At 33.6% G+C, this 12,638-nt stretch overlaps 1 protein-coding gene across 1 annotated transcript in view; it reads right to left on the bottom strand.

Moving 5' to 3' along the window:
- Positions 1–12,638, bottom strand: part of LOC132486861 (serine protease inhibitor Kazal-type 5-like) — a 63,039-nt gene that overhangs the window by 37,493 nt on the left and 12,908 nt on the right. The window contains exons 5-9 of the mRNA XM_060094433.1: positions 8,891–9,018; positions 7,032–7,095; positions 5,319–5,446; positions 3,815–3,881; positions 209–336 (exon numbers count right to left, since the gene is read on the bottom strand). Of these exons, the coding sequence (XP_059950416.1) occupies positions 209–336; positions 3,815–3,881; positions 5,319–5,446; positions 7,032–7,095; positions 8,891–9,018 (515 nt within the window). The remainder of the gene's footprint in view (positions 1–208; positions 337–3,814; positions 3,882–5,318; positions 5,447–7,031; positions 7,096–8,890; positions 9,019–12,638) is intronic.

The raw sequence follows: 12,638 nt of genomic DNA, 5'->3' as shown, positions 1-12,638 counted from the left end.
CTGGATATCAGAATCCATTTGTATTAAAAAAGAAATATATAGCATTAGAGCCTACTTATTAGGTGGTATTATGATTTGTAGAGGACATAAAACTGGTAAAAAAATTCTCAACAACAAATCTTCCCATGAACATTGTTCTTATTCATCATTTTATTCAATCTCCACTTCACCTTTTGAGTAACTCCAAAGAAACCACATCTATACTTACAAAATTTCAGCACACAGGGCACACTTGCTGCTATGCATCCTGCCATCAGGGCCACAGACTGGCTCCCACTCGAATGTACAAAGAAGTCTTCCATTCCTCACTTGGTTTTCATATTCCTTGCAGACATTCTTTTAAAAGACAAGTAATTACATTTAGCACTTTTCTACTCTTTAATCTAGAAAATGTGCATCATGGATTTATAGTCAAAGAATGTCATATCTAGAAAGTGTTGGTGAACACACACAATGTATTAATGAGAAATAGTCATTACATTGTCAAATTACTCAGTACCTGTGTATACTATGTCGTGTATTTATTAAAAGGTGAAAGAGCCTAGGAAAGAATAAGGCTGAGCAAATACTTTCTGAAATCAGATAGTTTTTGTTAACTTTCAAATCTATGGAAAAAGATAATAAATAAAAGATCTGTCATGAGGTTCCAACAAAGACATAACAAAACACAGCAGCCAAGACAAAACAAAAGTGTTGCCAATGAGCAGAATATAGAATCTGTAAGATGAGATACTTAAGAGCTACTTAATATGGAACAAGTCAAGAACAATTTACTTAGTTTGCAAGGAAAGAGGAATAACATGGTATCCAACAGCATTATGCTTACTCTATTTGTTTTCTCTGTGGATCATTTTTATATATACTCTGCCACCTTTATCAATGTTCATTTCTAACACTGCAGGTGGAAACCTCAGAAGGAGTGAACCTTATTTTCCTTCATTACCCACTAAGAAATGCAGACCATCAAGACTAATCTTTATTTAGAAAACCTAAAAATGTTGTTACTTCCTCCCAAAATTCAGAAGAGGTTTATACACACAAATTTCCTGATTGATGCTTGAATTCAGTATTTTCATGTTTCTCTCTGTGTTTTGAAAATTCTATTTGATTAGGGCCATATATGTGTGTGTGTGGGTATTTGTGTATACAAAATAGTTATATTTAATTATATATGATAAATATATATATAAACTTTAAAACGCTATACCAAAACACTACTTGATAGCATATATTACTATAATATAATCTATAAAAATGCTTCTCTGTAGCCTTTGTCAACTGTATGACCCTCATCTTCCCATTTCAGCTACAAAAACGTGAGCATAAAGAGTATGGTTTATTCACTGCAGTATTATTTACAATAGCCAAAACGTGGAACAACCTAAGTGTTCATCAGTAGGTGAATGGATAAAGAAGATGTGATATATACATATATACAATGTATATGGATGGATGGATGGAATATTATTCAGTCATGAAAAATAATGAAATCTTTCCATTCGTGACAGTATGGATGGGTTGTAGAGGGTATTATGCTAAGTGAAATAAGTCAGACAGAGAATGGTAATTACTGTATGACTTTCCTTATATGTGGAATCTAAAAAAACAAAACAAAGGAACAAATAAAATAGACTCATAGATACAGAGAACAAACTGGTGGTTGCCAGTGGGGAGGGGAGTGGGGCAGGGTGGGGGAAATAGGTGAAGGGGATTAAGAGGTACAGACTTCCCGTTATAAAATAAATAAGTCATGGAGATGTAATGTACAGCAAAGGGAATACAGTCAATAATATTATAAGAACTTTGTGTGGTGACAAATGGTATCTAGACTTATCATGGTGACCGTTTTGAAATGTATATATATATATATATATATATATCAAATCACTATGATGTACACCTGAAACTAATGTGATATTGCATATCAATTATACTTCAATTAAAAATTTTATTTTAAAAAAGTGTGGTTTGGAGTCAGAAGGGAAATTAAACTGTGGCTCTAACTCACTGGGAGACCATAGCAAAGTCACATCACCTTTGAGACTTCAGTTTCACTACCAACACAAAGGAGGTTTTCAGAATAGCTGCTCTTTAGGACCTTTTCTAGATCTAGTATTCTCTGATTTTAAAAAATATATAACTCACACTTCATTAGGACACTTTAAAAGAGAATCTAATGAGGAGATATTTGTCTTTAGAGGAGTAATGGGTGTGTTCCGAACTTCCTGGTTGTAACAATCTAGGAATACAGACGCAGAAGACAGTCACCTGATAATCACAGTGTGGTAATAAAATTGATGCTCAATGGTTCCCATAAAAGAAACAATGATAATTTCAGTTTATAAGTTGTGATTCATCCAAGGAGATTCTAAAGAAATGCTGTGTGATCAACCCACTGACAGGTTAATTATGGGGCAAATATTGAGCCATCACAATAATGCAGTCCTGTTCAACATAATCATGTCCAATGACCCCACCAAAACAATTGACCCCAGCCACAGACAAAAAGAAGGAAAAGTAGCTGAGACATGATGAAAGACAAGGGAAAAGAAACTCCCTGTTTATGAAGTAATAAAATGTTGAATATCACAAGATGACCCAAAGTGTTCTACTGAAATTTAACAACCACCACAACAAAATTGCTTTTCAAATCTCAGTGAGTGTTGAACACACTATGGATAATTATGAATGCTCTGTGTTTCTTAATTTAAATTTTGAATGCCCTATTTAGGGTGGGACATTTGTTTCATTGAATGGCATTATGAAGTGGAAGTTCAGCTCTTAACTACCAAAAATTGTACCTGTGTCTCCCCTTAGGAAAACATATGCCCTACAATCCACAAAAATAGTATCTTTTTATTAGCACAAAAGGGTGCAGGACACAGAATCAGAATCCAACAGGAGGGTAAAATTGAGATCATTTACCCAGCCTCCTTATTTTACTAATAATGAAAATTGAGACCTGGACAGAAGAGATGAGTTGCTCAGTTTCACACACCCAGAGAAGGACTAAAACTCAGGTGTTCTGACCTTTCAACAAAAGACTACTCATTACCAAAGTAGCTGCTATCACTTTCATTGAAAGTAGGGTTTAATAACCTTGGTGATTTAAGAAATCCAGGCTGTGTTATCTACAATGCGTATTCAGTTAACAAAAGGAATAATTTTTTAGACTAGATTGAAAAACTAAATCATCGAATAATTTGAAAAACCTTAATTTTAAGGTTATTTTAAAAACAACAATATCAATAATTGTTTGAGGTTTTTGTTTAATCAGAAGCATGACCTTTATAAATGCACGCCTCTCTGAACATAATAACCATAATGGAAAAATGAATAACTAATTTGCATCAGTGGGAATATACATAAAATACACCAGTGGATATACCGTTTAAAAGATTCTGGAATTATTTTCAAGTTATTCCTGTCAAATTTATATTAAGTTGCTTTTTTAGCTAATTTATTCAAAGCAAAAGTAATTTACACTAAGTCAAAGAGAAGTCTGGTGGAAACTAAGCAGAATTTAATTTGCATAAACTTTGTCATATTCTCTTGTTTTTTTAAAGCAAGCAGAGTATATTGAGCTTTAGGTGGGAAATGCTATTTTAACTTTGAATCTAGTGATTAATATACTGAGGAATATTATACTAGGAATATTGTACTAGGAATTCAACTTGGGAAACTTTAAAATCAAGGAGAAAAGTTCAATGTAATAATGAAGAACAATGACATTACTGAATTACCTTAAAGGTTCAAGTATAAATTGTTAATATTTATGTCCACAAGAACCAAATTGTGTTGATGAGAAATTTACCTTTTCAGCACTTCGTTGAATTCTGGTTTCACCTTCTCGCTTGGCATTTTCTTCAGCTTCTTTTAAGCTGTTAAGAAAATAGTTGGTCAGTTTATGACTTTATCATGTCTTCAGTGTCCAGCTCTGTGCTAAGCACTTCCATATCCTTTGCTCAACTTGCTCAACCCATCCACTTACATGAGACAAGCTTTGCCCTGTCTTGAATGTTTGAGCCAGAAAATTGCCAAAGATAAGGATGGGTGTGAAACTGACTCACTGACGATCAATTAGAAGCCTTGTTCTGTAAAACTGGATGGGTGTGACTCCTGGATTGACACACAGAAGACTGTCAGGAAAACTTGCTTTAACAGGCAGAACCAAGAGCTTTAAAACAATGCTGTGACAAGGATGAAACCAAACTAAGCATTTGAAGTACATGTTGTCATCCACACCCTTACGTATAGCTTTTTATACCTTGTGAAGTACTTGTTTGCCTTCATGTAAAAGCACCCTTGTCAATAAAAGCTACATTGAACTGAGCTTCTAAGTCCTTTCAGATCTATTATCTAACTGCAGTTCAACTTGGAGATAGACAAGACTATCTTAGTTCTACAGAGGAAGAAACCAACCAGGAGTCAGGGAGGTCAGATTCTCTTTTTTAGCTAGCACATGAAAAGAAACACAGAATCATAGAATTAGGGCAGGTTTGAGCACTAAAAGTGCATGATGCCTCCTAGATAAGAAAGTGGAAATGAGGATGATTTCCTGTCTGGAAACCAGTTATAATAACTATTTTTAAACCTGAGAGGACATGCCCTTGAATTCCACACAGCATACTATAATTTTCAAAGACAGATGTGAAGTCCTTTAATCTGTTAAATCTTTCTCTCTCCTGTTTTTAAAAATCCAGTGATATAAATACAGCACTTTAAGGCTTGCTGACAAACGGGTTAGAGAATCTATGCTTTAACAGCCAGAATATTAAAGACTCTTTGGATCTTTCTCATATTTGTGTCTCAGTGCTCAGAGCAGTGTCAGGCACTGAGAGAAAGATTAACCCAACAGTTCTTCCCTTTCATAAAGTCCCACCTTTTATACAACTAATAAATTCAGCCACATGACATTATTTTAAATTAGACTGTCATCTTCAGTAAGAGTATCTATACATGCCTGAATGAAGCAATGCATGTCAAATGACTGACCTAGATTATTCCACAAGAGAGCACCTTTTAAATTCTGAAACATTATGCCTTATAAAACTGTGCATTTTCAAGTCATTATAATTAAATAAATTAAACTAGCATAACCGCTTTATCCACTCTTTTTAAGAAACTTTATCAGATAATATGAATTAAAAAGAGAAGAAGCCACTCTGGGAGCAAGGCCCATTTCACCTTATAAAGACAAAGGATAACATGCTTGAGGAAAAGGACTTTATCTCTCTGTGGAGTGGTTCTCAGGACAGCAACCAAATGCATTCTCATCAGGTCCACCTGCTGGCCAGCTTGGGGGTGAGGATACTTACAATAGCTCAGCACACATCAGACACTTATTGTCATGTGTCCTTCCATCAGGACCAAGAACTGGTTCAAGTTCCTTTGTGCATCCAAGTCTTGCATCCTTCACATAAGGCCGAAACTCACTACATATATCCTGAAGAACAGGGAAAGAAACTTGACATTTACCATCCGGATGGTAATGCTTACAACACTATTTTCAGAAATTTTATAGAGCCCAGTGCCCCTCTGCCTAGTGCACACTAGCTACCTAGAGCAATGCCAGTCATGTAAAAGTAGGTTAGTAAGTACTGTATAATTCAAAAGGTTAACTATAGAACTCGTTTACTTGTTTATTCATTTATTAGTAAACGTGGATAACCTATGATGTGTTAGAACGAAGGTAGAACACAGTCCTTGCCCTCAACTTGCTCACAATCTACTGGGTGATACAAAGAGATATTTAAAATACAACGTGCTACAGAGAACTGTATTCAATATCCTATGATAAACCATAATGGAAAAGAATATTTAAAAAAAGAATGTATATCTATAACTGAATCACTTTGCTGTACAGCAGTAATTAGCACATTATAAATCAACTATACTTCAATAAAAGAGAGAGTTACAAAAGGTAAAACGATGTTACCTTCTCACTTTTTTTTAATTATGGAAAATGTGGCTTTTTTATATAAATAGGTTATCTATGTTAACATGTAATGGGTTTACTGTAATTTTAAATGAAAAACATATTTTTAAAATTCTCAGTTTTTACTCCTGATACAATAAATATCTATAGATATAACTCAAATAAACAAAGCTCCTTGGGGTCCTCAATAATTTTTAAGGGTTTAAATGAGTCCTAAGACAAAAAACATTGAAAACCACTATCCTAGAGTAATCCTGCTTTCCAGCGATAAATGTATTTGTGATATTTTAGGTATCTCCCTTTTTTCCCTAAGCATATAAAAGCAAAAGCATATTTATACACATATACATATATTTATCTTTTTCTCACAAAAATAATGCTATACAGCTAAAAAAATTACAATGTGCTAATATCCTATGATAAACCATAATGGAAAAGAATATAAAAATGAATGTGTGTGTATATATATATATATATATATAACTGAATTACTTTGCTGTACAGCAGAAATTAACACAACATTGTAAATCAACTATACTTCAATTAAAAAAGACAAAAAATAAAGTATAGTTTTTAAAAATCTAAAGAAAAAATACAATGTGCTAAATGTCTTGATGGGGGTAACCTCACTCACTTCCCCTATTATCACAGGCTCACAGAATTTTAGCATAGAAAGAAGGTGTTAGTCCAATTGTCATTTTTAGATATGGAAACACTGGTAAAGTGTGGTTAAGTAATCTGCCTAAAATCTCCTGACTGCAAGTGACAGTGCTGGGGTTTCTACTCAGGTTAAGTAACTGAAGTAGTTCTGTTTCTACAACACATGTAGTTTCCTTTCCCTCCCTCCCTCCCTTCCTTCCTTTGTTTTCATACAAAGCAGAAATAGAGATGAAAGGTCTAAATACCAAAGTAACCTGCTCCCCTTTCGGGAACTATCAGTTGCTTTTCATCTAAATGAGCAGTATTCCATTTCAGGTGCAGCAAGAATGAATTCTTTCCAAACACCCCCATCAAAGAAGGAAGAGGAGACCATCTTCTTTCTTTTCAAAGTCAGCCCCCCAGTGTTCCCCCCAACTCTGACATTCGTCCTCACCTGCTCTGGATTACTGTTCTTACATGCTCCTTCACCTTTTATGCGAACTTGAGATCTGGTTTTACTGGAATTAAAAGTTAGTAGACACAGCAGTTTAATATCATGGAACTTCTCACCAAATGCAGTTTTTCTTCATGTATTGTGATTCTCCTTTGCTTTTGAAAATAGGTGTCACATTGCATTCTTTACTTTTTCTAACGAAAGTCTGTGTTTATAAATTACAGTCAAAGAAATTTGGAGAGCATGTTGGAGAGCTGATAAGATTCAGACCTGTAAACGTTATTTCCAGATTTTTTTTTCCTGTTTCCAGAGAGGACCCATATCAGAAGAATGGGAAAAAGTAAATCTTGTAACTAGATATTAGATGCCACCCAAGGAACTTTTTTTTTTTTCACCCAAGGAACTTTGTTGTTGTTGATGATCATGCTGTTTTAAATAATTGAATTCAAGTTTATAGTATCCAGCATACTATTATACCATTCTTCATTTGGGTTATGATAACTAATATTTTGTTTTTCATGGAAAGTATGTAAGGCCCTAATTAATATTGTTCAGTCTATAGAACTTTAAAAGCATATCTGAAAACATAGTAGCATAAATATGATACACTTCTTACTCTCTAAAAAGATCTATAACATCTGTATAACAATAAAAATATAATAAAAACAATAGAAAGAAAAAAACTAAGTAGTTAAAAGTGATAAGAAAAAAGTTATACCAAAAGAGATCAGCTGAGGAAAAATATAAAAATTGGAATTCCAGTGTTATTGCAGAGTTTCCTAGCAGACAGAACTAAGAAAGAAACACAATGAGCAGGATGATTCTCATTGTATAATAATAAGTCATATACCATAAATTAGAGGCTTAAATAAGCTATCACAGGATTCCCCACATAAAACATGGTAAGAACTAGTGTACAGTGTGTTCCTAGTAGTGTTACTAATACATTTGTAATAAAAAATTGTTCTTTCTTTACCTATTTTTTGTTTTCTGTTTCTTTATATTGACCCTTGGTGAAAGTGGAAGACACAGTTTTAGAGTGTATTTCTGAAAGTGCAGTCATGTGAGGGATCAGAGTGATCTAATTCAGTTGTGGTTTGGTAAAGATACTTATTATAAGGAAGGATAAAGCTTGTAGAACCTTAAGACTGAATATTTATCATTATCTCTTACTAGCCTTCTCAAACATTGGTTGTTATATTTGCAAAAACTGAAGAGCAGCCAATTCAAGACTGAGGTCATAAGCCAGAACCTGCAAAGGAAGTACGCCATCTTGTTGGTTGAAGACAGTCAATAACCAAACCTAGCACTGAGGGTAAAGAAAGAACCAAATGAGGACAAAATATAGGGCAATGAGATGCTTTAGCTACATTTGGTGAATGTTGAATAGATGGGAAGAAGTTCAATATTAAGTCCCAGTTACCCTAATATTATAAATTACTGAGCATTTAATAAATAAATATCATTTGATAATTAAATAATTCTCTATGAAAAAGGATATACTCCTAAATAGGTAGAAAGGAGATAAATACATAACAGATAAATGTGTATGTATATGTATGTATGAATAGATATATGTGTATGTGTTTGTATACAGATATAGATATATCAGATGTCTTACTTCACAGAAAGTGATAACCATCTGATAAATTGCACACAAGTGTGCTTGTAAAATATAAAGTGTTATACTACATACGTATTTTTTCTCTTAAGAATAGTAAAAGAAGTGATCCTAATAATTTATAGATGGCTAACTCCCACAAAATGGATTGTTATCTTAAAGATGTAAGAAAAAATGTGTTATATAATTATACAGAGAACATGCTTTAGGGAGAAAGCCTGCTTCAGAGAATACTCACGCGTTCTCAGCACATAGTGTACATCTGTTACTGTACGTTTTCCCATCTGTGCCACAAACAGCTGCATTATCATAGGTACAGATAAAATCCTCATCCCTTTCTCCTTTCTTGAAATCACTGCAATTCAACTGCAAGAGACATGATCAAGGAACATCAAACTATAAAGATAAAATATTCCTTAGATGCATAAATAGATTAATATTTTAAGCCCACAACAATATAACTCAGTGGAGAAGGAAAATATAATAAGGAGACTGCAGTGAACTAATAAAATTGTGGGTAATAAAGCATGGTCCAAGAACAGAAACATATAATCAGATTTCAGAAAAAATGATTTCAGTAAGATTTCAGACACCTGCTATCTGGATTAGGTGGGCCAAGTCACCTCTTTGAAACTTAGCAAACTGTATGTCAATCAAAACCTGCCTGCCTTCTCTATAGGGTAGTCATGAGGTCCAGTAGACAATGGATATGAAAGCTCTCTGCAAACTATAAGCTACAATAACGTTTATAGTATTATAGATTAGAGTAATGATCAAGAGCCAGATTACTGGGTTCATAATTCTAAATCTGCCACTTATTAGCTGTGTGATTTGGGTTACTTAACCACTCTGTGCTATAGTGTCCTCATTTGCAAAATGCATATAATATTACCAACTTCTCAGGATTATAAAGAGATTTAAATGTATTAATACATGTATAGTTCTTAGAACAGTGCCTAGCATATCCTGACCATTTATTGTTGTTTTTTAAATGTTTTCTTTGCTGATAATCAAGCCAATAAAGCTAAACACCTTTTAGGGATGATGAGAGAAATCCGAAAATCTCTGCTCTAATAATATGACATATACATAGGGACAAACCTGTTTGGTGAGAAGAACAATTGCACTAGGTAATAACTGATGACTAGTGTTGGAATCTCAGATCTGCCACCCACTCACTTCACCTCTTTGATTCTCACTTTCCTTATCTGAAAAATGGGAATTCACACCCTATCCACATTACAGGCTTGTGGTGAAGAAGAAATAAATAGTTATGAAACATTATTTGGCAACTCATTATTGTGACATAAGCTAGATATTCTGATTCAGAGTTAACTTGAACTTAATTTCTATCTAAAACCAAAGAATATGATATCACATTGCAAAACATTTTTTGATATCATTATTGTCATAACAAAAATGTCTTTATTATAGATTTGGAAAACTTAGGATATGGACCTGTGACTTAGTATGGCACACAATATCAAGAATAAAGTAGGATAGACACAAATGTAAAATAAATTTTTGAACCAGAAGATTACACTGAGGAACTCTCCTAGAAGCCAATTAAAAAGGAAAAAGAATTTAAACTAGAAAAGAAAATCTATGAAACATACCCCACTCTTCATGTCATATATTTAGGAAGAAGTTAAAAGTAGAGTGAAAACAGGTTAAGTCATGGCCATATGTGCTACCCCATTCACTTGTTGTTCATTTCTTCCTCAAAACCCATTACACACTTACTAGGCTCTAGGCATTCCACTAGACTGTGACCCTGACACAGCAAAAAAAGAGAAAAGGAATACGTACTCTAATGGATTTACATTCGTTAAGTAGACAAGGGAAGAGATAGACAGTAAATAAAAAACTTTAAATTATAACAAGTGCTATGAAAAATAAACTGCACAATATGATAGCACCCAGAATAGGGGCTATTTTAAATATAATGTCAAGAAAGATCTTTCTGCAAAGGTAACATTTGAGGTGAGATGGCATTAATGAGGAGGAGCCAGACATTAAAGACTTGCAGAAAGAACATTCCAGGCATGGAGAACTGCAATTGCAAAAGATTTGTGATAGGAACTAGATTCTCCTGTTTAAGGGGCAGAAAGAAGAGAAATATGGCTGGAGCATAAGGAAAAATCAGGAGCATAAGGAAAAGCTGCTGATTTTCTCTCAAAAATCATTTCTGGAGAAATTGCAGAAGCATGGGGATAGGGATCCAAGCAATCAACTTGGGGCCATCACTCCTCTCCCGCTTCACCAGTGAAATCAACAGCAGCCTACTAGGTCACAGATGTTGCCAGGGTGATGGACAGATCAAAAGCCCAGCTGGAAGGTGATGAGAACAGGTGTAAGCATTTACTACTCCACCTCCTCCTCTTCCAAACCCCAAGGGCTGGTGGATCACAGCCTACAGAGAACAATTCTTCCTGATGCTGACAATTTCTGAGAGCTTACAGATGGATTCTTGACATGGTGAAGTGGCAGCAAACTGGAGTTAACACTGGTTCTAGAACCTTCAATTCTGAGCCTTATCCTTTGTCCTCTCCTGAAACTTACCAGGAGAGGCAGAGGCTGAAGCTTGGCTTCAATATTTTCTAACTCACTTTAGCAGAAAAAAATTTACTACAGAAAGATTAAAATTAAAATGCACACAAATATTATAATAGGATAAGAAAAGATACAAGGCAAAAGTGAATAAGAAGAGAGCAGAAGCAAAAATATTAATACTTAATATATAGAATTCAGTCCCAAATGCATCATAAGTAACAAAGAAGGACATTACATGAAGTAAAAGGAAGAAAAGAACAAGAAGGTATAATAATCATGAGCATACATTCAATAATACCAGCTCTAAATATGTCAAATGATAACCAATAGAATTAAATAAATCAATAACTGGTGTTAGAGTTTTTAGCACAAACTTCTCAGAAGCTGATATATCAAAGGAAAAAATTAAGGTGCTTAAGTCATTAGATTTTAATAGAAAACTACATCCAAGAAACAGAAAATAAACATTTTTTCAGAAGATATAAAACATTTATAAAAGTAGAATATTTATCAGGCCACAAAGAAAGTCTTAGGAAATTCCAAAGGATCAGTGTCATATGGCCCATGTTCTTTGACCACAATTCAATAAAATTAAGTTAATTTAAAATGGAAAAAAAGTACCACATATTTGTAAATCAAATAATGTATTACTAAATAAATTTGGGAGGGAGGAAAATTAAGAAATATTTGGCAAAGAATGACAAATGAAAACACTTCAAGTACAAATCTGAGATAGATGATCACTGATACCTTCAAATACACTTGTCATGAAATTTAGAAAGTTAAAATTTAAAGACTAAGTATTGCTCAATTCACTGTAAAATGAGCAGCAGAGCAAATAGGAATGAATGACATAACAGAAACTACAGAGAAAATTAATAAAAAGGCTAATGTTATAGTTTTCTAGTACAACTGATAAAAAAAGAAAGAGAGAAGATGACAATTTAAATATATATATAATGATATTGGAAATAATTGAACATTGAGAAATAATACAATGAAAGCATATTGTGAGTATCCATACATTAATGCATTTGAAAACCAAAATGGAGACATGGCTACAAAAAAAGTAGAAAATACCTCCGCTGGTGTACTAAGCAGGAGGAAAGTTGAACCTATCAATAAGTATATTAACTAATTGATATATTGGTCTGAAATAGTCTCTCCCCAAAATGCCCCATTTCTAATAGACTTAAAATACATTTTTCTAAAACTTTGAATTTAAGGAGTATGTACTGGAGACATAGTTGGGGTTTTTTTTTAGCATATAATAGTCTCAGCCTTTTGATTGGGATGTTAAAACCATTTACATTTAATATAATTATCGATAGGATTGTATTTACATATGCTATGTTTCTATTTGTTTTTAATATACTCTTGTTCTTTTTACTTCTCTATTCTTCCACTACTGCCTTCTTTTTGGGTTAACTATT

The sequence above is a fragment of the Mesoplodon densirostris genome, chromosome 3 (assembly GCF_025265405.1).
Source record: "Mesoplodon densirostris isolate mMesDen1 chromosome 3, mMesDen1 primary haplotype, whole genome shotgun sequence".
Taxonomy (NCBI): domain Eukaryota; kingdom Metazoa; phylum Chordata; class Mammalia; order Artiodactyla; family Ziphiidae; genus Mesoplodon; species Mesoplodon densirostris.
Note: the sequence above shows the minus strand (reverse complement) of the source record. Positions and strands in the feature narration are given on the sequence as shown.